Consider the following 24,273-nt stretch of genomic DNA (forward strand, 5'->3'; position numbering starts at 1 on the left):
GACATCTCAGGGCACAATTTATTAACTTACTGGGAAGCATAAACTGGACAAGACCCCGGTGGGCTGACTTCTGCCTCACAACAATTACTAATTCCTTTTTTCAGCCATTTTCAGCCCAAGCTAAAGTCGGCAGCCATAATTAATAACTGTTCCAGCAAGCCCAGCTAATCAGCCAAGATCTGAGGAGGCACTGTCAACTTTGCTGTCCAACTCTGAGGTATGTCCAGGTATGATAAACAAGCTAGTTCCCTCAAAGTTTTTACTACTGCTAAAAATCAAGCGACAGAAACAAGCTATTGCAATGCACATTGCAGCATTGCAAAGCATGGAAAGCTGTTTACGGATGGCGAATTTATTAAAGAGGCTGTTTTTTTAATAATCATTATTATTATTATTATTATTATTATTATTATTATTATTATTATTATTAAGCTTGAGCAGATGCAGGCTTTAAAGTCCCCCACACACCGCCCAGACTCAAACCAACAGCCAACTGCCTTTATCCGACCACTCTGTTGCATCTCGTCTGACCCGTTCGGCAAAAAAGTTGCATTGAACACGGTGCTTCGACGTGCTGCCTACTCCTCAGTAGCGTGTCATTCTGCGCTTGCACGAGATGCAATAAGTGGGTGGCGCTACATGAAAACAGGAAATGACGGAACGGAGTGCATAGCGAACACATACCGCGCTGATTTGCTAGCACACCGCCAATCAGAATGGTCATACAGCTAACACACGACCAATCAGAGAATCCAATGGCTCAGATGGCCGACAGCCAACCTCCTCAGACTTCGCATGTTGAATCGGAGCAGACAACGTCCGCGCGTCTTCGAAAGCTTCCAACACAGCTAAACACACCGAACAGATTTGTTCCCGACCTCGTCCGAGTCTCCCCAAATGCTTCAGATGTCCAACAGTTGGGCCGGTGTGTTCCTGCCTTAAGACAAGGCACTATAGTCTCAGTTTTGGTTTGGCCTCTCTTCCCAGAGCACTATGTTTATGAAATGTTTATGTGTTTTGAGATGTGCTCTATGGATGGAATAAAATTCCAGGTATATCGGAAATGTTTTTGTACTTTGTGTCATAATCTAACTTACGTTATTGTGGATAAAGGCACACGAGATGAGAAGAACATTTCAAACCGGCACTCTGCCTTAGTCTAATGTGAAAAGTACTGCAGATGGATAAATGTTTTGTTTTTGTAATGATTATGTATTACAGGGATGCAGCTTTAAGTTTGTAGACTGCTGTAGTCTGATTATTGGAAGGACTTTCTGAATGAAAGGGGAATTAAAATGATGAAAAATCAGCCATGCGTAGTAATGCAGATCACTGAGGATGCCATACACTGGAAATGCATCGAGAATTGACTTGCATTTGAATTGCTGACAGCTGAATCATAATCGAATCGTGAGGCCAGGGGAGATTTGCACCTCTAGTACAGACTGATACCAATTTCACCATTTCAGGCAGTTTTGGAGGAATTTTAAATAACGCTGTCAAATCAACCATTTTGTGAACGAGCACAATGGCGAGGATAAAATAATGCTACACTAGTGGGAAACATCGGTGTAAAGTTCAGTGCTGTGATGATGTGTTCAAACAGATAGATGCTGTATACCAAACTCTGCCAGTAGACGTTATAACAACATGTTTGATCCTTATGTCATTACCAACAAAATCAATCCAGTGACAATGTGTCAAGTCGTACATAAGCTTGTTAGCAGCAAGGACGAGTTTCAACTTCCTTTCAGCTTTACTGTGTACTGTGAAATCTGGACAATCTTCTTGAGCAGAACAGAAAAAGAAAAGGCAAAAACAACACGGGTCTATTAAACACAGAAGACCTGTGTTCATGCTGTGCTCTGTAGAGGACATATTCAATGTAACACAAGTGAGGCCTTTACTGCAAAACACTGGCTGCTTTCATGAGTAAACACACAGAGAAAGAAAAGATAGAAGGTCTTGAAGAAGCTCAAAAGAGCCAAACCCTGACCTGACAGGTTCTTGTGGTGCTGTTCTGCCTTCTTCTGTGGAGCGCGCACTTTTACATACGCAGTGTAGTGGCCGCCCCGCATTGAGCCACTATGCTCAACAATCCCGTACAGGCTGTAGAGGACACGCTCACCGGCTGCCAAGTTCTAGCAAATAATGAAAAAGTGGATTAACAAAAAGGGAAACGCATGCATAAGGGGATGGTTACAGGGGTAAAGGTCTCCTAGAACAGTACCAACCAAGGACATTCAATACAAACTCAACTACTGATGAAGGAATAACAGAAACCTCAAGTGTTGTCACAGAAATAAAGTGTTTTAAAAACTCCTTGATCAGAAGTTTGACATAGATGAGATAAGTTTAAGTAGATTAAGTACAATGAATATTTTTCGACCTTGCATTAGTAGTTTAATACCTTGCAGGATGCCGAACAAAATGGAGCCAGATCCAAGATCAGGGGGAAGTCAACATGTCTGTTCACTTTTCGTAAGTTCATCCCTGCCTTAAAATACAAAAACAAAACTGTTATACATTTATGTAACTGTTGAGGATATGTAAAAAACAAACACTGCTTTGACTATCTGCATGATAATATGAAGGGCAAGAACAGGCCACGTGTGCTCACCTGATGGAAGCGTTTAAGATGCAACGTGATGACAGGAGGCAGCGAGGATATCAGCATTTGCTTCCTAGCACTGGTGTAAATCTTCTCCAACTTCTTATCTATGCCAACAACAAAAAACACCAATATCAGCATCAGATTTAACTGTTAAAACATTAACTCTGTTCTTTTCAAAGGAGCAAAGTCATGACCTGAAAAAACTGGCATCAGCGATTAAAGCAAACATAGAACACGGTGCAACATCAATCACTTGAAGCTCAATATCAGCAAAACTAATTTACTCGTGTCTACTGCTGCATGTCTAATAGGGTGTATAATGTTCATTGAGGAAACCAAAAAGCTGCCAAATTCCTGTATGTGTTCGCGTCCATGGACATGAAGTTGTACATTGACATCAAGTATACGTTCATTAAGGACAACCAAAAACACAAGGCCTCCAGCCAGGCCTATTGCTGGCATGGAAGCATAAGACATAGATGCAGATTGTTAACCTTCATTTTGTGAAGTAACACACGATACTATCAAGGATCTCAACAGGGCAGGGTTCTCATTCAATGATTGCGATGCATAAATATAACGGTTTAAAACACTTTCAGCACATAGCACAAAGACACACAAAGAGGTGAATTATGCTGGTGATTGAAACATTTCAGTGAATATTTTCATACTTTTTTCTGGATCAAAAACTGGTCATTGATGAAAAGAATTGGAAAGAGCTGAAAAACATTTGAGCTGGCACCAGTCTCTGTTAAGGAGGAAATTACAAAAGTTTTTATAAACAACAATCAATCAATCAACCATACAGGGAATGAGAGTGATAAATTAAAAAGATAAGTGTGAATAATTTTTAGTAGGGGAGGCAGAGAATGTCAAGAGGGAAAGTGATACTAACTAATTTAGAGTGAACGGACAGGCATTCACTTGATGCAGAGCTCTCCGGTGTGTCAAAATCTGTTCCCCTGTTGATATGTACTGATAAGATGATGGGAAACCTGCCTACATATTGATACAGCTAGATGTTTTACTTTTGGCTTTGGACATTAGCCAGACTGCTAGTGCATGTTGCTAACACTGTGTTTGCGACAACGGCGGCAACAGTAATACAACAGGGAAAAGCTAGGAGGGAAGGAAATTAAAAAACAATTTCAGTAAGCAGTCCGAATATTAGCTAGTTAACAAAGATAATATAAATGATATGCGACACAACACTTTACAAGTAACCCCTGAATGCACCATGTAGAGCACAGAGCAGACAGCTGTTTACTGCAGGACATGGTTCAACAGTCCAACAAAGTTTAAAAGACAAAAAAATATATTTTTTTACAGTGCTAAGAGTTTTATGACATGCCAATGTGACTCAGGTTAAAAGCAAAAGTTAAGAGATGAAGTTGTGACATAGCGGCGTCAGGTTGGTGGGGGTAGTTCCAGAAGCTGGGATTGAGACCGTGGATGTTTGTATCATGGTTTAGGTCTTGGTTTTTAATCGTTGCATCCCTAACTTTAAGGGTTTCCTACATACATCCTCTGTTGTAATGATCAGGTGTATGTGAAACTGCTTCACATCAGTTATTTGCATATAGGTAAACTGCATACTGCTTGCCCATCTTTAAGGTTCTTACCGGATGAGCTGCTCTTGCGCAGCTGCTTCTGTCTGCGCTCTGTGCAGCACTCACACAGCAGCTTGTTGTTGCCCATGAGCAGTTCCACAGAGGTGAACTGGTGGAGGCAGGACTGGATGGAGCACTCCTTGGAGCTGGGTGTGTAGCTGTGCGACAGTGCCTGGAAGGCTCCCTGGTGGTGTTGATGGTGGAGGTTATCTCGTGACTGCGTTTCTCCCTGCTCCTCTTGAGAACAATGCGAGAAGTCCCCAGATGTGAAGCCAAGGTTAACTTTAGACACTGCAGTAACTAGCTGCTCTACAGCGCCACCTTGCCTCGCTGAGGATGATGACAAAGGGGAGGGGGCAGAAATGGGCGTAGGAGATGGAGTGAGGGTGGAGGAGGATGATGGCGTGGATGTGTGCCCGTGGCTATGGCTGGAGTGTGTGCGTGGAGCCCACTCGCTCTCTGAGGCCTCACTGTCAGCGTCATTACTGCTGTCTTGAGCGCCCGAGTCTCTTTCACTGCCATCTGACAGGCTGCCTGCAGCGGCCATCTTGCAAACTGAGACACCACGGGCTGATCCACCAGCTACCCCCTCATCCTCTGCCCGCTCCACACTGCAGCCTGCCCCCTTCTCCTCTACAGAACTTGAAGACCTCCTGCTCTGCTGCTTCTGAGGGAATAAAGAACAAATACATTGGAACTTTACAGGGAGATTTTCCAAACTGCCTACATAAGGGCTGGAACTCAAATATGAATAAAAGCATTCACACTGCAATTAATAGTTTGCAAAAGATTCCAACCTTTTTGTATGACATTTTCTAGAGACTAGAAAAGGATTCTATAATTTCTGTGCATTCATCAATTTAAATCAGCACATGTGGTTCTCAGGAGAGACTTTTCTAAGCCACAAAACCAACAATACATTTGTAGTCATGGCGAGAGTGAGACCGAGAAACACTGAACATAACTTGATTGAAATATATGACCTCGTCCATAAACATCCCTGCTTGATTCACACTAGATGGTATTATGTGTCGCTCGTTGAACAATGAAGACAGCAACTCCCATGATCCCACACTGCTTCACAGCATCATCAAACTATGTCCTTCGTTTTCATTGTATTAATTGAGAGTCCTTGCTATTCATTGGGGGACACATCTATCTATGTTAAAAACCTTTATGAATCAAATCTGACAAATATGTTATGATATTTGCACATCTGAAAATAGATCTACTGTTAGGTTACCTACCAATACACCATATTTGACTTACTTACCCTTAGTGGCAGGGTTACAAAGATAATCTAATTTTGTGGGATCTAAAGGGCTAGGCTTAGCATTTTATCAAAATCACACACAGGAGAAGAAAATATTTAAACGGGCATGAAATTTATGAAATGTCTAAAATGTCTAAAATATGGATTCACCATCACATATTTCATATACAGTATATCCCCACCTGTCCACTCAGCTTCCTGGTGTTTCTGTTGACGGAGTGAACAGCAGAGAGGACCTGGTCACTATGAGTCACGTGGGTGTCCTGCTCCCGGCTGCCCTTCCCTAGCCTACTGGGGTTGGATGGTTTTGATATCTGAGCACAACAAATAAATCATCCATAAATTCCATAAATACTATGGTGTGGTAATTATTAACTTTCTTCTAAAAAAAGAAAAATCATGTACATGCACTGCAGGAAAGTGATAAATCATCATATTCTAATATTATTTGTACCGATTCTTTAATCAACATCTGTAGTATCTCACCCTCTCCTCTATGATTGGTAAAGAAATGTCTATGAAAGCCTCCTTCACTGTGGAGATCTGAAAGAGAAATCACATGAAAGTCTGTTTCAGCATGTACAGTATATTCATCAGCTTCCTAAAGCGAAACTCTCGCCAAAAAGCAACCGAGGCTTTATTTGGGATTGAATATGAGTCAAACCTTCGTGTAAAAGCATAATAATGACGAAAGAGGCGCTTTTAAGATTTACCGTAGTTTCGGTTTTGGGCACGTTAATTTTGAACGGGAGTGCATGGGGCAGGATATGCTAGCATCAAAATCGCTATTTTTAGAACACTAAGAAGGCTCGACACAACATGAAACTTTGCTCGTAGCATCACCAGGGTCTCTACTCATGACCAAGCGCATTGAAAACATTGTTTGTGTAGACAGAGTTTATGAAAAAGAAGGTTTTTGAACTACTCACGTTAGCTGCTGCATCTCCTGCGCGTCCCTGTCATGGCAGGCAAAAAGTGTCGATCCCTGAGTGCGACCTGACAAGCACCCTTGAGGAGCGGTTCACCATTACTCTCCTGCCTGTCAGGTCGCACCCGGGAATCGACACTTTTTGCCTGCCATGACGGCGACGTGCAGGAGGTGCAGCAGCTAACGTGAGTAGTTCAAAAACCTTCTTTTCATAAACTCTGTGTACACAAACAATGTTCTCAATGCTCTTGTTCATGTGTAGAGACCCTGGTGATGCTACGAGCAAAGTTTCATGTTGTGTCGAGCCTTCTTAGTGTTCTAAAAATAGCGTTTTTGATGCTAGCGTATCCTGCCCCTAGCACTCCCGTTCAAAATTAACGAGCCCAAAACTGAAACTACGGTAAATCTTAAAAGTGCCTGTTTCGTCATAATTATGCTTTTACAAGAAGGTTTGACTCATATTCAATCCCAAATAAAGCCTCGGTTGCTTTTTGGCGAGAGTTTAGCTTTAATAGTCATAATCAAAGCCATTTGTTGAGAATGAATGTCTACTTTCAACAAGTCTAAGAAAAGATGTGGGAAATGGTTGATTCTTTGATTTTTCCTCTCCAGCTCCACACCTGGTGCTCTCTTCTTTCAAGGATATTCTTTAGTTTTCACAGTGCCAGCTGCTTTGTTAACAACTCTGAGCTCCCACTTTTTATTGTAAATGCCTGCTGCAAGCTGTTGGTGTTTGAGCTGGTCCTTGAAGTGTTTTTTTTTATTTATTTTTTTTAGCTGACTTCTGTTTTATCTAACTACAGTAAATCGTCATCCTTTGGTTGTGGGTTTTTAGGTAAAAAAAATGTTCCTTAGATGTGACAGCTAGAAGAGAAATTGTAACTAAATATTTGCTAGCTTCACTTCAGGCCTGTGACAAGTATACCTGATGGAGAATAATAGTGTAGCTGGAAAGCTTCTGACAATTTATTGTATTTCCTTCAGCAGGAAAAAGAAATAAAGGATTGAGAAAGGTGGTGAAGGTTTCACAAGTTTACTTGGGCTACACAAGTATTCAGAAGTAACTGCTGTCTCATAATAAGTTTGGGTAAAGACATTTTGCACACGTCCACTCCATTGTGCTTCATATGTACTCCACTAAGGACAACTCATTGAGATATGCCACTTACATGCTCACACTCCTCACACATGATTGTGTTGGTCAGCTCGCCCACAAAGATGCGGTCAACAAAGTTCATCCTCACACCTTCCTTCCCGTATGCTATTTGGAAAGAAAGACATCAATTTCAAGTGATTGCATAGGTGAATTATGTCATCAAAAGAACTCATTCCATTAAACAATTCTGGTCGCTATTATGCCTAAAAATGCACAAATCTTATCTTATTGTATCATATTGTATTGTGTTCTAATGCATTAACCAAGAGTATTAGATAGAAAAATGTAGATGCAGAATGACTTTTCTGACATTAAGATGACATTTTTTGTCAAGCCAGTCTAAACTGTATTCAGACCAAATCAGACGTTGCCATGAGCAGGGTTGTGCAGCGGTGTGGGAGGACACAACTAGAATAGGATCATTGTTTGGTCTGCCTCTGCTTCTGCATGCTTTCCAGCGAGGCTTTCTTCATCTGTAACAAGTTTGCAGAGCATTTCTTCTCCCTTGCTGTTGCAGTCTTACGGCAGCATGATGTTGGTTTGGGCACCAAGCAACATATTAAAAAACTCAGAGCCATTTTCGTTTGAATGTGTAAATTTCTTCTGTTTTGTTGAAGCAGCTCTTCTTATAAAAGAACTGAAGTGGTATGCTAAGCCACAACTGCAAGGTCACAGTGCAGCATTGTGTCGGGTTGTGTTTGTCCAAAAGTTGATTCTGTTTTAACTTTTACCCAGCAACCCCTTCTTTCCACTCCACTGTCTAAATGTTAACAGTGAAACGCAGTCTATTAAATCAAGAGAGAGAGCCATCAGTGATAACAATATGAATCAATATATGCAGGTGACACTGACGGTTTATCGAACGGACTATACATTGTTCTCTGTCTTCCATCACACTACCCTTTCCCTGATTAGTAAATGAGCTGTACTGCCATTAACTGCCACAAGATGGGACTATTGATCTTGGCCATCTATCTACTGCAGCCAGCATACAAACCTTTGACTTGGCGTTTTGTGTCCTCATCTGCTGTCTTCTCTGTAGGATTGTTGAAAGCCTTCAGAATTCCTGCTTTCACCCTCTGGAAACATAAAACATACAACAATTCAAATCTACATTGATATTCGTAGATGCAAAATAAAATGCAAAATAAATTCAGATGTGTTTTCTTGAATTCTCTCCATTACATCCATTAGTAAAATATTGAATTCTAGCCTATAGCCCAGTTTGACAGGTAAACCTATTATAAGCATCATTAGTGTAAAATAATTATTGTGCTTGTCTAAAAACATTAAAATCTCTTAATTAACTGTGCATGTTGGGGTGCGTGTGTAGAAGTTCTTGACAGGGAGCTCTTATTGAAGGTGACATGGTCAGTGAGTGTGTTGGTGAGAGCTGTGAAGAGGCACAACCACAGTAAAGCACCAATCAATAGATAATTGGCCATGGTCTATGTCTGTGGTCGAGACCAGTCACCCCATTGTCCCAGGACCCACGCACTGGACTGGCTATTTAGGTCAAAAAGTCCTGTTAATCCCAGTCTGGCCAGCCTCTATCCCACTCAGTCAGCACAGTCAAACCAGGCTGAGGCTACTAATTAATCACCAGTAACCCCAATCCCTCTCCCCCTTCCAAATGTAACAGCGTGCCCTGTCCCACACAGGATGGGCTGAGAGAGGGGGTGGGCTTGGGGACGTGGGGGGCAAGGGGGGTGGAGAGGGTTGCTGGTACAAGGGTACAGGGTGGAAACTAAAATGAAGACAGGGCGAAGAAGGACAGTCCATGCCCTGAGAGAGTAATACCTACCGTCTCAGCTAATTGGTGATAATTGACTGGGGCCAAATTAGCATATTCAGATCTCTGATACTAATGGCCAATCAACACAAACACTTAGGGCCTCTAAAAGGTTGGTTGTACCAGTGTCCTTTTCAGAAACACACACACACATACACATACATATATATATATGTATATGTATGTGTATGTGTGTGTGTGTGTTTATATTATTTATATATGTATGTGTTTATATTATTTCTACAATATTTATGAGTAACTTAAATGTACCTATTCTAGGTGGAAGGGTTTTTTCAGGCTTACTTGGTTTAAATATTCAGGAATAAAATGTGTTCGGTGCTTGAAGAAGCTATACTAATCAAACTTCCAAATCCAATTACATCTTGATGGGAAAGTTAGAAACAGAATTAATATTTGCATTCATTTAAAAATGCATTCAATAATGTAGGCTAATACAACACTGTATCTCTGAATGTGCTTGGCAGGATAAATGAGTTTCTGAGTGAATGAATAGAAGAGGGTGTACCCCCTCCCTCTTTACCTCCTTGATTGGATTGGGAGACGGGCTGATGAGTGTGTGTGTGTGTGTGTGTGTGTGTATGTGTATGTGTATGTGTTTGTGTGTATAGGAGGGGGCTGTGGGTGACCCTCAAGCACAATGGGACGGCCCTGGAGCTCATTCAGCAGCTGTGGGTTTCCCAAGATCACACAATGATGCCGGTCGTGCCACTTGCAAGTCCCCTAAGTGGCACAACTGTCAGCGTTCACAAGTTTGAATGAGAGCAGGGGAGCCCAGCCCGTGGCCCCCTCTTTGGTCTGGGGCTGACCACTAAACACACCCGCTAACTTCTCCTCCTTGGACCACGCAGCCACTGGTGGGGCCATGGGGGGCAGCCCAGCCCTGCAAAGGGCTGCTGTGGGGTCTTCTAATTGCCCTGCAAAGGTTTTTTTGGGGGGGGGGAGGGAGGGGGGGTCTCTGTACTTGCCAAAAACATGGCACCATAAGGTTAAAACACAAAAACTGGCTAGCCAAACAAAAAGAAGATATCAGGTTATTTGAGAGCACACAGGCAACCACAAACCAAGAGCTGCATGTCTTACATTGTGACTACACTTGTCGAGGATGGATTTTAATTTAGTAAGATGTACTTGGCTACAATATAAAATTACACTGACCAAAAAATTACATGGGTGTTAGATAATTCTGTTGTTTACATCAAATTAAAGAACCCAGATTTTTTTTTTTAATCAAAACAAAATACAATTTGCTAAATCAAACCGAAGAAATCAAATTAAGAATCTGAAGCCATGTGCTTTGAGATAAATGCTAAGTAAGCATGCACTTCCAGTAGAGTATGAGGGGCTTGTTAGCATTAGTGTGGTTAAGAATGAAGGCCAGGTAGTGAGTTTTTAAACACATGCATATTGTGTCCTTATTTTTTGCACATTTTCTTTTTGCAAATATTAAAATGCATTTGTAAAGAAATGCCAAAAAACTGAAGTAAAGAGGCTACTTTGTGCAGATTTGAAGGACCTTTCTGCAACAAAAAAGTTAAACTTTTGCAAAATTGCAAGAATATAACAAAAGATCCTCAACAAATAATTTGGACAAAGTATGTGGGTTTAAAGCTATTACAGATTGTCAAATACAGATGTTTTTTTTGTATTTCTAAGGAATAAGCTCACCTTAGTCTCCTCTACTCGTATGGAGTCCATTAGATAGTGCAGAAGCTCCTGGCTGTCTTGTTGTTGATAGCCCTTAAAGCGCGGGGCCCTAGGATAAAGAAACACTGATAAAAGTCAAGAAGAGTAGAAGGACAATGTCTTATGCAAAGGTGAAAGGAAGCACAATACAGTTGAGAAAGGATGACCATCTCAGTATACACAGAAGTCATTGCCTACAATCGTCTAACAAGGTTACATTTGAACCATATATGTGATAACAGACCTGCTGCATTAGGGTAGGACTGAATATTTAAGTTCAAGAAAAAAACAAAAGCAGCTCAACTGTGCATACACAAAAAACAAATCGACACATTACCAAGTCAAAGGGAAGAAAACCACCACAAGAAGTAATAGAAATCTATTGAGGAACATTAAATTTGGCTCTTTTCAAGGCCTTTTCATTATTGTAGTTTTCAAATCCTACCTGCCAATATATGAGGTCAAAGCAAAACATTAAAACTTAGCTTTTAGATTGTAAAGTGTAAAAATGTATTCTAATTAATTATTTGATTGATGGAAATATAAGATCCAATCCCCGCGCTTTTTTCCCCCTTAACTTAAATTATTTGAAATGACTGCAAGGATTTTTAATGAGAATTTATGCTGGTAGGAACTGGTAGGACATTCCAAAAAATTGAATAGCAAATTTGCACAATCCTTGTTCCAGAAAACCCCCTTATAACAGCGGTCAAACAACAGCTCTCCCATTGTGGCAGTCAATTCATTGGCTTGAGATTTTGTGAAACTTTGTTTTGGCATTTTGTTGGAGGATATATATCTTGGACACTCATGCCAGAGTGGTTGGAGGGGAGGCTCTCCTTGGGTCCGTCCCTTGGCTGTCCATGGTGAAGCAGATGTGAGGACAGATGCCATGGGCAGATGGGCAGCCAAGGCTATAGCCACTGCAACCTGTTGGGCCGAGCCTGCCACATAACCACAGGACAGGTTGGTCCGACAGGCTCCACACACAGTGAGGCCACTGGTTTTACAAAAGTCAAACACTGAAGGTGTTTGAGGTGATGACTGATGAGGATTAACTAAGGTGATTGATTCTAGTAATTAAGGTGATTAACTCCTTTAGTAGTACTGTTGGAATCCTTCACTGGTACTTCCAAGGTTTATACCAGTGGAATCTTCACTTGTTTGTTGAGTTGTTTTAAATTCAAATTCTTTGAAACAGCTTATAGCTGGTATCAACCTGATAATGACTTATAATTACTTATTATAATTATAATAAACACACAGCCATTTGTGGGGTTTTTGGAGTGGAGGAAGAATCTGGCTACAAGGCTTTGCAGCTAATCTTTAAGGCCATTCATATTTCCACTTATTGGAAGAATACGCTTAAAATGACCCTCCCTCTGAGACAAGCTGCCATGTGGCCCATGATTGATGTCCGTGGTTAGGGAAGAGATGGCCAACCACCTGCCTTCAACACAGGTCATAACCAGGAGGTTTGGAGGAGCCTAAAGTCCCCCCACCCCCACCCCCACCCTTACATGCTTGATCCCTGTCTCTTATGCCCTTTTCGTGCAGACACATGGGGAAGGGTGGGTGGAGGGCTGAAGATGGCAGATAGCACATATGTCATTTACTCGCCAGCCCTAAAAGTGAACAGCATGTGAAGGAATGTCCGCCTGTTGTTCCACTAACTAGTCTGTGATCCCCTGAGAGAGGCAGAGAGAGAGAAATATAAAGCGAAACAGAGAAGGAAATGAGTGAAACAGTAAAAGAGTGAGAGACAGACGCTGGGCAGGGTAGAGAATAAAAAATTAAAAGCTTGGTTGGGATCAGTGGGAATGACAAGGTCTGGAAGCTCATCCCAGTGGAGAGAAGCAGAAGGGCCCTGTAGCGCTGCTCTCAATCTGGCCATTGCAAACAGCTGCGGTGCTAACACAATTAATAGCCGGATGAGTTAGTACCAGACGCAAGGCCACACAAGCTTCCCCCACAAACACACACATGTATGAGCAACACAATGCCCCCGCACACAGTTAACATAATGACATTAATCCAGCATTCATTCACCAATTGTTTTAAAAAATATAAAAATTATTCATATCTGATTTTGTTTCTTGCATTGCTTGGCTGATAGTAACAAAAATAATATAAACTATCTTTCACTCTGGCTACCAAGTGTTTTTGGAATACAGGAGAGTGACTATAAAGGTTACATTACATTACCACTGTTTGGGGGATTCTGCATGAACCTCCAATCAGTAACTAACAATGATAATAACATCATAGTCAAATTTCACCTTTAAGAAAATACTGGTGAAATCATATGTATGCATGTTGTAACATGAGGTGTTGGTATATTCCAATGCCTGTAATGGTGGGTACACACTACAGGATTTTTCAAATCTTCACAGATTAGGAGACCACACACTTGATGATAACAAAAGACAGATCGCACAAGATCTCTCTCTGCTGATCTTATAGTGTGTAGTGTTCTCCGTAGTGCACACCACACACTAACAGTTTCTTCAGCAGAGTATCAGGTTCTTCACGCACAATATTCTAAATCTCGCGTGGTCAAACGTGACTTTAGTGGAAACAAACATGGCGGACGAACCGGAAGATGCAGTGGTGGTTGTTTTAGGCCTATTACTGGCTGAAAAAGTCATGGAGACGGCGAGAGTGTGGGCTGTATGCGTTACAGCGCGAGTTGGAGGCGAGTAAAAAATTGTCAAAAGTATTACAGATAGCTTCGAGAGCAGCGCTGTGGTTCTGGACCCCGGTACTGCAGGTAACCATGGTTACCGGTAAATAAAAGGCTGACGGAAAAACACAGCTGACTCAGCTCGCGTCTTGATTGGCTGTTGGTCCGGTATACGTGACATCACACACTGTGGGTGCTCGGCTCCGCTCGTAAGACCCCACACACTACAGGATTTCTAGTCGCAAATATTAAACATGTTCATTATTTACGATCTGACCTTCCGACGCCTTCCGAGCAGATCTGACCGGACAAAATCACTCTTAACACACCCCACACTACAGGAAAATCAGACACAATGTCCTTTGCACACATCAGATAATCGGGCCTTTGCTGGCTTTGATCGTAAGGGGGAAATCGTAGTGTGTACCCCCCTTAAGTGAACGACAAATGAAGATATTTTTAATCAGAATGATGTCATTCAGACCCTCTGGTCTGTGAAAACACCTTATGGAGATTTTTATTTTCTACATGTTCATTTACTTTCTTAATAAATGCACAGACATAACATGTAGGACAGTATTTTGCTATTGAAACCTGAGTTACATTTGGTTTGTTGCATGTTGCCTCACTATTTAGAGAAGTGAAGCACAAAGATATAGACAACAGCACCAACCGACACATCAGTCAGCCAACATCATTTGGTTGTATTGGCCAATCTCAGATATATTGATGTGTATGTTTGTCAAATATGCGCAAATATGAAACTTTTTAAATAACATTAGACAAAACAAATGCAAATTTATAATATTTTAAGAATGTTTTAATGTATCTTTTTTGTCTCATAACCAATTTGATTATGATAACCAATTTTGAGGGATCAGAAAATGTCTCCCTAATATCCGTATTGGCATTCACTCCTAACATCCAAGTACTGGTCGGGCTTCAGTAAAGGATAGTAGGTAAACCACATCACATCACCATAAAATATTATCTATCATACTGCAGATGATATTTGACCACACTGTACAAAAATATGATTATCCGGTGTTATTGAATTCTAATTTTTCAGGAGATGATGTAATAATTGTTTTGGTTCTCCTGACATATTTTCCTGTGGAAATTTGTGTCTCATGCAGCATTTTACACATTTTGAGGAGAGAATACATGGAAATAAAAATAAAACAATAATAAAACCTTTGCCACGGTGTATTGGTTAACAACTTGCGCTCATTTGCACAGGTTTTATTTTCCTGTGTTGGACATAAAGCCACCATCAACATCCTTATTTTCAGGATTGTTATTATTATCATTATTATTATCAAATCATAAGTCTATAAAGTTTGAATCCTCGGACTGAAGTTCCTGGCTCCTCATATGTGCACAGGGCAAAATTTGTATTATTTTTTTAATCAAACAATGAACATCTGCTTCTTTTCCTTAACCTGAGAGGTCTCCCTCCTGAGCAGACCTGTATGTCAGCCCAGCCTCTCTGTGTGTGCAGTGTGTGTCACTGTAGATGTGTGTTTGGGTCCTGCATGCCAGAGCACTAGATGGAATTCATTGTTGTCCTCTGCTATTTCTATCAGGGATATAGGCTTCTCATAAAGGCTTCTGAACAACATTTGAAAGCTGTGGTATTTATCCACAGCACATGGATGGAGAAGGCAGCCTGTATCATTCCCTTTTTTGCAGTACAAGAAAGTGTCCAGTGGCTGTGTAAAAATTGATTCAGTTCTTGAAAGAAGCAGGTGCATACGAATGTCTCTGTGTGACATTTTTGTCCAGCTTATTTATCAGACATGCAGAGAGAGTATCCTAGTAGACCGATAGTGATAATAAGTCTTAAAACTCTCAATAAATATTTCTTTATAATACTTTGTATTGACAAAGGAAGATGAAAAGCTGTATAAAAACAATGTCCCTAAAGACTCAAGGTGCCCAGGGGGAAGTGAATAAATATTGGCATTAATTTTCAACTTTTTCAGCTATTCAGCTTTTTCCAAAAAAAATTTAACATTGCAGCAGATGGGAAAAGCTTCAAATCCTCTTCAAAACTCATCGACTTTCAGCCTCTTCTTGTTCCTCATACGTTGAGCGAGAGACACCATTCAAACTTTAAATTAATCAAAAAGCCTTGAACTATTGACCTTGTATTCAGTTTTTAAAAATCTTGTACGGTTTTGAAATGGTCGCAGTTTTAGTTTTAAGGATTTTAAGCCCGTCTTCTGAGTTTATAATGGGTGTGTATTGCGTGAGCTAGAGTGCGTGACATCATCAACTGCCGCACCCCAGAGTGAGGAGCAGCTCCGAAAACGGGATTTTTTTTTGCTTCAGCTTGATTTGGATCCCACATCTTGTACTTGACATAGACAATATAGGCATATAAATGTAGGAAATCTTGTTGGGTTTCAGCTGATGTTCTCATTTCAGCTGTAGGACTTACGGTTCTGGATTTAGAAGCCCGAGAGCGACAAGCACACCTGAATGTTCCCCATAAGCGGCAATGTTAATTTTGAGCCCAAATTTCTGGAGGATCGCAGACGGTACATGTTTTGTCTCTCGCTCCTGTGCCCTCATTATGCACTCTACAGAAATAAAAATAACATGGGTGCGTTCAGCAATGTCTCCTGTTACTCACCGTGTAACATGTTTTGGCGATAACTTTAACAGTTTCCCAAAAATCGCAGGAGTTTGGGAGGCATTCTCCCATTCATTCCTTATGGGGACATTTTCGTCTGTGTTTCTGCTCCTGCTGCAGCATGTCTGCAGCCATTTTAACCTCTTTCTGCCTTTAACTTCTCACCTGTCAGCCTTTTTTCACCTTTTTAACCTCTTTCTGCCCTCTTACTCTACAACTTTTTGGCCTTTTCTGTCTTTTTTTCACCTTTTTAAGCTCATTCCGCCCTCTTACTCTACAGCTGTTCATATGTTTTCACCTTTTAACCTCTTCCATGCCTCTTACTCTACTGCTTATCATCCTTAATTCACCTTTTTAACCTCTTCCAGCCCTCTTATTCTACAGCTTTTCATATGTTTTCACCTTTCTAACCTCTTTCAACCATCTTACTCTACATCTTTTTACCTTTTCATCCTGTTCTCACCTATTTGAGCTCTTTTACCCTTAAACTTTTTTACCTTTTCATCCTTTTTTCACCTTTTTAACCTCTGCCAGCCCTCTTACTCTACAACTATTCATATTTTTTCACCTTTTTAACGTCTTCCAGCCCTCTTACTCTACAGCTTTTCATCCTTTATTCACCTTTTTAACCTCTTCCAGCCCTCTTACTCTACAACTTTTCATCCTTTTTCACCTTTTTAAACTTTTTTGGTCCTCGTCAGCCTTTAACTTTTCACCTTTTTTGCCTTCTTTCACCTTTTAAGCTCTTTCAGCCCTGTTACTCTATAGCTTTTTAACCTTTTTAGATATTTATGTTTCTGCCTTTTCAACTCCTTCAAACATACAACTTCATGTTCAGTTAGAGTAAATGTTCAGCTATCAAAATGTTCAACTTTGTTAGCCCATTGAACCTATTGCTTTTAAGCCTTTCTGCCTTACCAGCTATTGGAAAATTCTGCTTTTTCTACAAAATCCCAACCATTCAGCCTATAGTTTTATGCATTTCAGGCAGTACGTTCAGCAGATTTCGCTTCAGTCTTCAGCATTCACACTGTATTTTCGTAGGAAATGCAAATTTTTCTAGTTCATTAAGTCATTAATTAAAAGACAATTTCCTTGTCTCGCCACCACTGATTAACTGTGTAGTAAAACAAGGTCTAGGTACAAGCTGGGACCCTCTCTGGCACCAGATACAGAGTGTGGTGTGCTGACCATCCAACCCACATAGCTTGGCACTAGTCCAAAACCAGACCAGGCCCTTTGCAGTGGCAAGAGTAAGAGTCAGGCAGTGGGGTACTCAGCTGGTTGAGGTCAAATGCATGTTTGTACACACACATGAAAACACACAAACGCTCACACAAAACAGGGCTAAGTAGGCCTACAGTGTGGCATAAAAACACTCTAACTGGCCCCAATCTGAGTCAAAAAGCCTTATTAACCTGCCTGCCAACACAAACATACAAGTGAAGACAGTGACAGAGAAATTGAAAACACTTTCAGTCCCCACAGGCCAAGGGCAGACCCAAACCTCTTTGAATGGCAAGAGCTTGCAGTGACAGGTGAGGATGATAGGCCAGATACACAGAGTGTATCCCTCATAAAGGCCACTAACCTGGAGAAAAATGTCCCAGTAAACGGGAGCAGTTCTTGACCCTTGTGCCCTTTCAGCTCAAAGCCTTAGACCTGACTGTAGATGAATCACTGTGTAGAGAAGTGCTACTACAATAACGCGTATGTATTGAATGTTAGAGGGAAGATATAAGTAAAAAAGACCTTGAAAATGCAATAAATCTTCAGTTCTCTATAGGGATGTTCCTAAGGGCGTAAGTTTGGTCTCAGCTTTGGTAGTGAAACTAGCGACCTGCACTACATATGTACTGGAATTCTGAGTTTCCTGAATGCATTTCAAAATAATGCGTCAATGAATAAAATGTCGTCTTTATATCCATTACACATATCAAACTTATAAGAAAGAACATTTGGGTAACATTTGAAGAATAACATCTTGATACCTTTATTTTCAAAATAACCAGCATGATGATGAGATTCATAGGTTACAACTGCAAGGCATCCTAAAACAAAGAACTGTAATGCTCATGCCATTTTTACTCCAAACAAAATTGCTAATTGACATCTACAACACCTCACCTGAAACCTGATTGTCCTGATTCACCATCAGCTTGCTCTACATGTGTAGCTTCATGCTGCCATTTTTCCTGTGTGCAGTGATTCATAGTTACTAGCTAGTTACTCACTAGTTTAACCCTTGTAATTGCTAACACTGGTCGAAAGACTAGAGGGGACACAGTTAGCATTACAGAACCCACAGTCAGTTAGCTACTAGCCTACGTTCATTACACGAACACCTTAATAACACTGTTCTTTTCCTAACTAATGTTAGGCTATGAGCTTCCTTGTTGTGTCTGTTGCAGTGAGGGGGGATTATTTTAAGCCATATATACAAAAGGTTGATGGAGAAATCTTTACCAAATAATCACAAACTCACTACAGGGACAAATATATTTGAAGTAAAACAGTAAAGAGAGGGAGAAGATCAAATGAACTATGTGCAAAATCTAGCGAGAAAGTCACCAAGTTGGCAACACTGGCTTTGATATCTTCATGTGCTGAGAACGGGATTACCCTTCAGCCAATCAAATGGCAGCATATATAAACGTGTTGCCTTGCAGGGTACACTTAAGATTGCCATGAGAGAGCACATCAGAAAAACAGTTCTCTTCATATGCTTAATACTATGAATGAGTTTGTGAAAAATATTATATTCAATGCATTATGTAAAAAAAAAAAAATATATATATATATATGTATATATATATGTATGTATATATATATATATATATATATATATATATATATATATATATATATATATATACATATTAAAATATATCAAAATATTGGTAGGGACAACTCTGTCTTTCCCAAACTTTGGTTGTAACTTGTCCCTACTGTCCCTATGCAAACTTACACCCTTGGATGTTCCTAAAGAGTATTTCTCCTGACTTTTAAATGGCAGCGCAGACCTGTTGACTAGTGTAAATAAAACATCTTAAAAATTCCATTCGAACGAAAGTCACAAATTGCAAAATAATACAGGTCCCTTTTGAAATGTTTTAACTACTAATCATCTTGTATCAGTGTCACTTCAGTTCTACTTTTTTAGTATTAATTATCATATGCAGTAAAAGACACAAACAAAATGTAAGCACTGTAAAAGGTTTTGGCACAAATTCAACTGATTGGCTTCGCTCCAGTATGACTTCTCCTGAGTCTCTTCACACCTTATAACTGCATGAATGATTTATGGGCTTCTAACTCAATATTTAATATTGATTCCTTGGTACTTTCACAGTCAAAGATTTTGATCTGATGAAGCCTTTTTAGTGCAACAAGTTTGTGGAATTTTTTTAATTTGCTGGTATCTTTTCGGTATTAATACTTACTTTTGGAATCAGGTGCTCTTTTCAATGATTTAACAAGGTCACACAGAACAAAGCCACCAGTTATGAATTATTGTAAAAAAAATGCTAAAAGAACTTTATAACCCACATTTATACCTCCAAACGGTCCTGCTTCTGTGAAAATTCAAGTAAATAAAACTGATATAATTGATCAACATGTGTTTTTTTATGGTTTTTTAACTGTAATGTTTTCTTATCAAAATATTTTCTGATTTATATTTTTTTTACTTGACAAACTGACTCAGCTTTATAGCTAACTATGTTTTTAATAAGAAAAGGCTCTGCGCTTTTAAGAGGGCTGTGACATTGTTTTCAACTCTTTGTTGGATGAACATTGTTTGATTGAGGCGCAATAATCATGTGATCCATTGATTTGTTAAACATCAGTTGGTTCCCGCTTCTTAAATGTCAGGATTTGCTGCTGTATTTGTCATCTCTAATAGTAAATGAAGAGTGTTTTGGCTTTAGACTTTTGGTTGGACAGATGAATATTTGATGACATAATTTTAGCCCTTGAGAAACTGTGTTCAAAATATTTCACTTTACATTGTATAGACGAAACGATCAATTAATTGCGAAAATAACTTGCAAAATATTTCATAATGAATATAATCGTTGGTTGCAGCCCAACTTTTTGCGAAAAACCAATGCAAACAGACCTTAATAAAAATTCCGTATGGGTAATGGGTGCCAAGGCTCGCAAATCGCATTTCAAATGCATGTCAGTGGAATAGATTAGCCATACTTGATATTAGACACGTATGAATGCATAAAGGTGTATGCAATGATTGCTGTCTGAATGCACAATTGTCTGCATGCATGTTGCAGGCTGAGGTGGTACCAGGTGAGGTGGCAACACACACACACAAACACGTATACACACACACACACACACACACACTTTCTGATATGAAGGTAGGTACCAGAATAACTGTCAAAGCCGCACCAGAGAAGTACTCAGTCATCCAACGTCAAATTCCCTGGTCACCCACCTGCACTACTAAACAGTGCAGGACCCCCCCACTCACACACTCTCTCTCTCACACTCACACACACACACACACACACGGGGTGGAGCCAACCAGCAGTGCACCATGCCAAACAAGAACCCAGCCGACCAAACATTCACACTATTCATAAAAGAGAACAAAATAACTGCTCATTTCATAAATGCGAGGCTGTTTCTGCCTGTCACACAGCCTGTTAGACCTTGGCTCTGGAGCAAATATGACGCAGGTGGCACAGCACTGTGGCAAGTATCAGAAAGAAAAATAGCTAGCTACTGCTGCACATCTAAAAAGGTACAGTGCCTTTGGTGTGTTTTGTGTATGTTGAGCTTAGAAAGGCATTCAGCTGGGACCAGGTGCTACCTGGGTCTGGCTGGTTAAAGTGGTCACTACAGTATTGAGGGAATAAAAGCAGGTGAAATCTGGGGCTCCTGTGTTATGAAATGCAGCTGTGATGAGGAAGATCAACAATACCTACAATTAAGGCACTATCTGAAAACTTCAATGCTCCCAGGATGAAATATCTGTCTATACAGAGTCAGATGCTGGTTTATCATCATGGGTGAATGTATGACAGTCGATATAAAGAAGTGCCTTACTTCTGGCAGAGCTGGTTGAACAGGACTTTGGGATTGATCGGGCCTTTGCCTGGCTCTTTCATGCTCTGAAGGAAGAGAAACATGGCTGCAGTCAGGGGCTCTGGACTGGGCAGCATTACAGTCAGTGGACTCTGGAATGGGAAGAGACCAAAATAAAAATTAGACAATTCCCCAATTTTTTAAAACACATAAACCAAACAGGCTACACCTGTCCACCTAACTTTCACCAAAGCAAATGTTTTGTTTATTTGCTTCTTGAAAATTGCCAAAATATATCAAAAAATGATGTTGCCATTTTCAGTTTTTTACTGTGGTCACTCATTACAACTACTGATTTTTTGTATATTTTCTAAGTGGTCTGACATTCATCTAATTAATGCTACAGATACAACAGGGAACAGTGAGTCAGACAGCAATATGATGATTATTTCCAAAGCGATGTAGTTTGTATTTGTTCCTACTATTTTTGAACTGAGAGATGAATACAACTTTAGGAAAGTGGAAGAGATGGATAGAAAACTGTACCAGATTGGTCTCGACAGGGGGGCAGATCCGCAGTTTGTACCCTTTCTCCTTCACTTCCTGGATGAGGTCGATGAGCATGTGTGTCTGAGACAGGTTCTGGGGGGGAAACACAATGATTGAAGACTGCTTCAATAACTAATTAATAAATCCATTCACTGAATAACATTGTGTAAAGGTATTGTTTAGAAAAGACACAACATCAACAAATGTTAAGCAGCTAAATACTATGCAGAAAAGTAATAGATCATTAAACTGGTCGTGTACACTGATTTTTTTATTCACTAGATGAATCATTCACAGATATGAAACGGTATCCACACTAAGCTTGTGACAATTCAATGTGGTCAATTAAAATACCCTTGTGAAAAGTTATCTCCATTTTACTAGAATTTAAGAAACTTGTGGCAAGTTGATTATTCTGACAGGGCCTTTCAAATCTATCTATGATCTGTGAGGTTGAAATATGGAGAAAATCCTTGGTGAGGAGGTAGCCTGAAGCAGTCATTGTCCCTTTATGTTAGAAAAACATCTTTTTCTTCCATCTCAAGAGATATTTGTTTTGTCACATCCTGGCAATGAAGACAGTTGCTATGGAAAACACACAATGGAACTGGCATTGTGAACGCAGACACAGCTCATCCTCTGACAATTATGTGTTTTCACCAGAAAGATTGCAATTTTCAAGGAGACAATACAAACAGACAGAGAGAGGGAAGGAAAAGCATGTAAAGCGTGCTCACTCAAATTTCAATCAATGAGGAAGGCCCTGAGGGTGATTAACAAAATGGTGGAAAAAACAGCTTCATTGTTGGAGAGGCATGTCAGTTTGCAGTCACCATGACACGACCAGAGAAAGACTGGGAAGGCTCTATAGCTTTTTTGTATAGTGAGCATGCTCTGCACCAACTGAGTGCCACTCGTGTGTGGGTAGGTGAATGTGTCCAACCCGGCACTGCATTTCCTGCTGCATTGAATATACTTCAAAAATGACCTCAAGGACTATCGGGTTTATACTTAGTCATTGTAAGACTGCAATCTGATTTCCTATAGGTCAGAAGAGGCACTTGTGAAGTATTAAAAAATTGTAAAAGCATAAATATTCATACTGTCATGCCCATTGATTTCCATTCTATCACAGGGTCTCCTGAGAAGAAGCAATGAGTTGCAAGAAGGTCATCTGTAGTAAGAAATGCACTTTATTGTGCTTCAGATTTATAATGACAACACCTTTCATCAGACCTACTTCCATTATTTTCTGAGGATTGGAACCAATCACATGTTTTCTGTTACCAATAACTTAGTGGTACAAAAACATCTAACTAAAATAATGTAATACCAACACTTCCATCAAATTTCACCCAAGACATAATTGGATCTTGGGTCAAGGACTAAAGAAAAAGACAGCTTGGGTTTACCTAATACTAGCGAAAGCAGTTAGTCCAACCAGTTGTCAGATGTGAGATGCAAAGCAAAACAAGTCAGCAGAAGCGGCAGATAGGTCAGATCACCAAGTTTCACTATATATTGTTAAACATGACATCTACAGCTGAAAATGACAACAGAAAAAAAGTTTGCAGATTTCATATTTCCCAGCCATGGAAATCAAACCAATTTTCAACCCAAATGTGACGTTTTTTGTTTGTGCCAAGTCTATTGTTTATTTGGTCTATCTATTCCGTGTATATAGTGTGCTATAACTGTACCAAATTCAAATTGCATGGTAAAAATGAGAGATTAGCAACATGCTGGGCTCTTTTTTCCAGTCACCATTATAAAGTGCTTGGTTTCTTCACGAACAGTAAAGAGGCACACAGATAAGGCACAGTTAAGATTTAGGTTTAAACTGAGCAACAATTATACCAACCTGCATAACAGCATTGAAGAAGCAGGTGTTACCGAGGTTATTAATGCCTTTGACAGGGACCAGGGTGCTGTTGATGGCTGGACTCTTGCCTTTGGGCAGGTCAGTGTAATCTGATGGTTCCTCTTGCAACTTGATGATTTTGGGTGCTGCTCCTGAAACACAGCAAGCAAAACAGGTCAGTGATGCAAAGTGGTAAAAACTCAGGAACAATGTATTTCAGCAATTGGAAATTACAGACACATGATGAAGATTCCATAACCAAACCCTGATTTTTTACATTGTGGTTATGTTCGGCACCAAGACTTGGCAGTCAAGCTTAAAGACACAGCTGACATGGTGGCTGTGTTGCGACTGGGTTGTGAGTGAGGGTGGATGTTGTCCTTGCAGCTCGGAAATTTTGGCCTCCATTAAAATTTGGA

General features: G+C 40.2%; 1 protein-coding gene across 1 annotated transcript in view; it reads right to left on the reverse strand.

The window, feature by feature from the left end:
- usp45 (ubiquitin specific peptidase 45) overlaps positions 1-24,273 on the reverse strand; it is a 40,219-nt gene that overhangs the window by 3,145 nt on the left and 12,801 nt on the right. The window contains exons 6-17 of the mRNA XM_030394318.1: positions 23,855-24,006; positions 21,991-22,086; positions 21,466-21,596; positions 11,060-11,147; positions 8,579-8,660; positions 7,595-7,686; positions 5,984-6,040; positions 5,680-5,811; positions 4,237-4,891; positions 2,621-2,718; positions 2,411-2,497; positions 1,997-2,141 (exon numbers count right to left, since the gene is read on the reverse strand). Of these exons, the coding sequence (XP_030250178.1) occupies positions 1,997-2,141; positions 2,411-2,497; positions 2,621-2,718; positions 4,237-4,891; positions 5,680-5,811; positions 5,984-6,040; positions 7,595-7,686; positions 8,579-8,660; positions 11,060-11,147; positions 21,466-21,596; positions 21,991-22,086; positions 23,855-24,006 (1,815 nt within the window). The remainder of the gene's footprint in view (positions 1-1,996; positions 2,142-2,410; positions 2,498-2,620; positions 2,719-4,236; positions 4,892-5,679; positions 5,812-5,983; positions 6,041-7,594; positions 7,687-8,578; positions 8,661-11,059; positions 11,148-21,465; positions 21,597-21,990; positions 22,087-23,854; positions 24,007-24,273) is intronic.

This window comes from Sparus aurata, chromosome 17 (assembly GCF_900880675.1).
Source record: "Sparus aurata chromosome 17, fSpaAur1.1, whole genome shotgun sequence".
In the NCBI taxonomy this organism is placed as follows: Eukaryota; Metazoa; Chordata; class Actinopteri; order Spariformes; family Sparidae; genus Sparus; species Sparus aurata.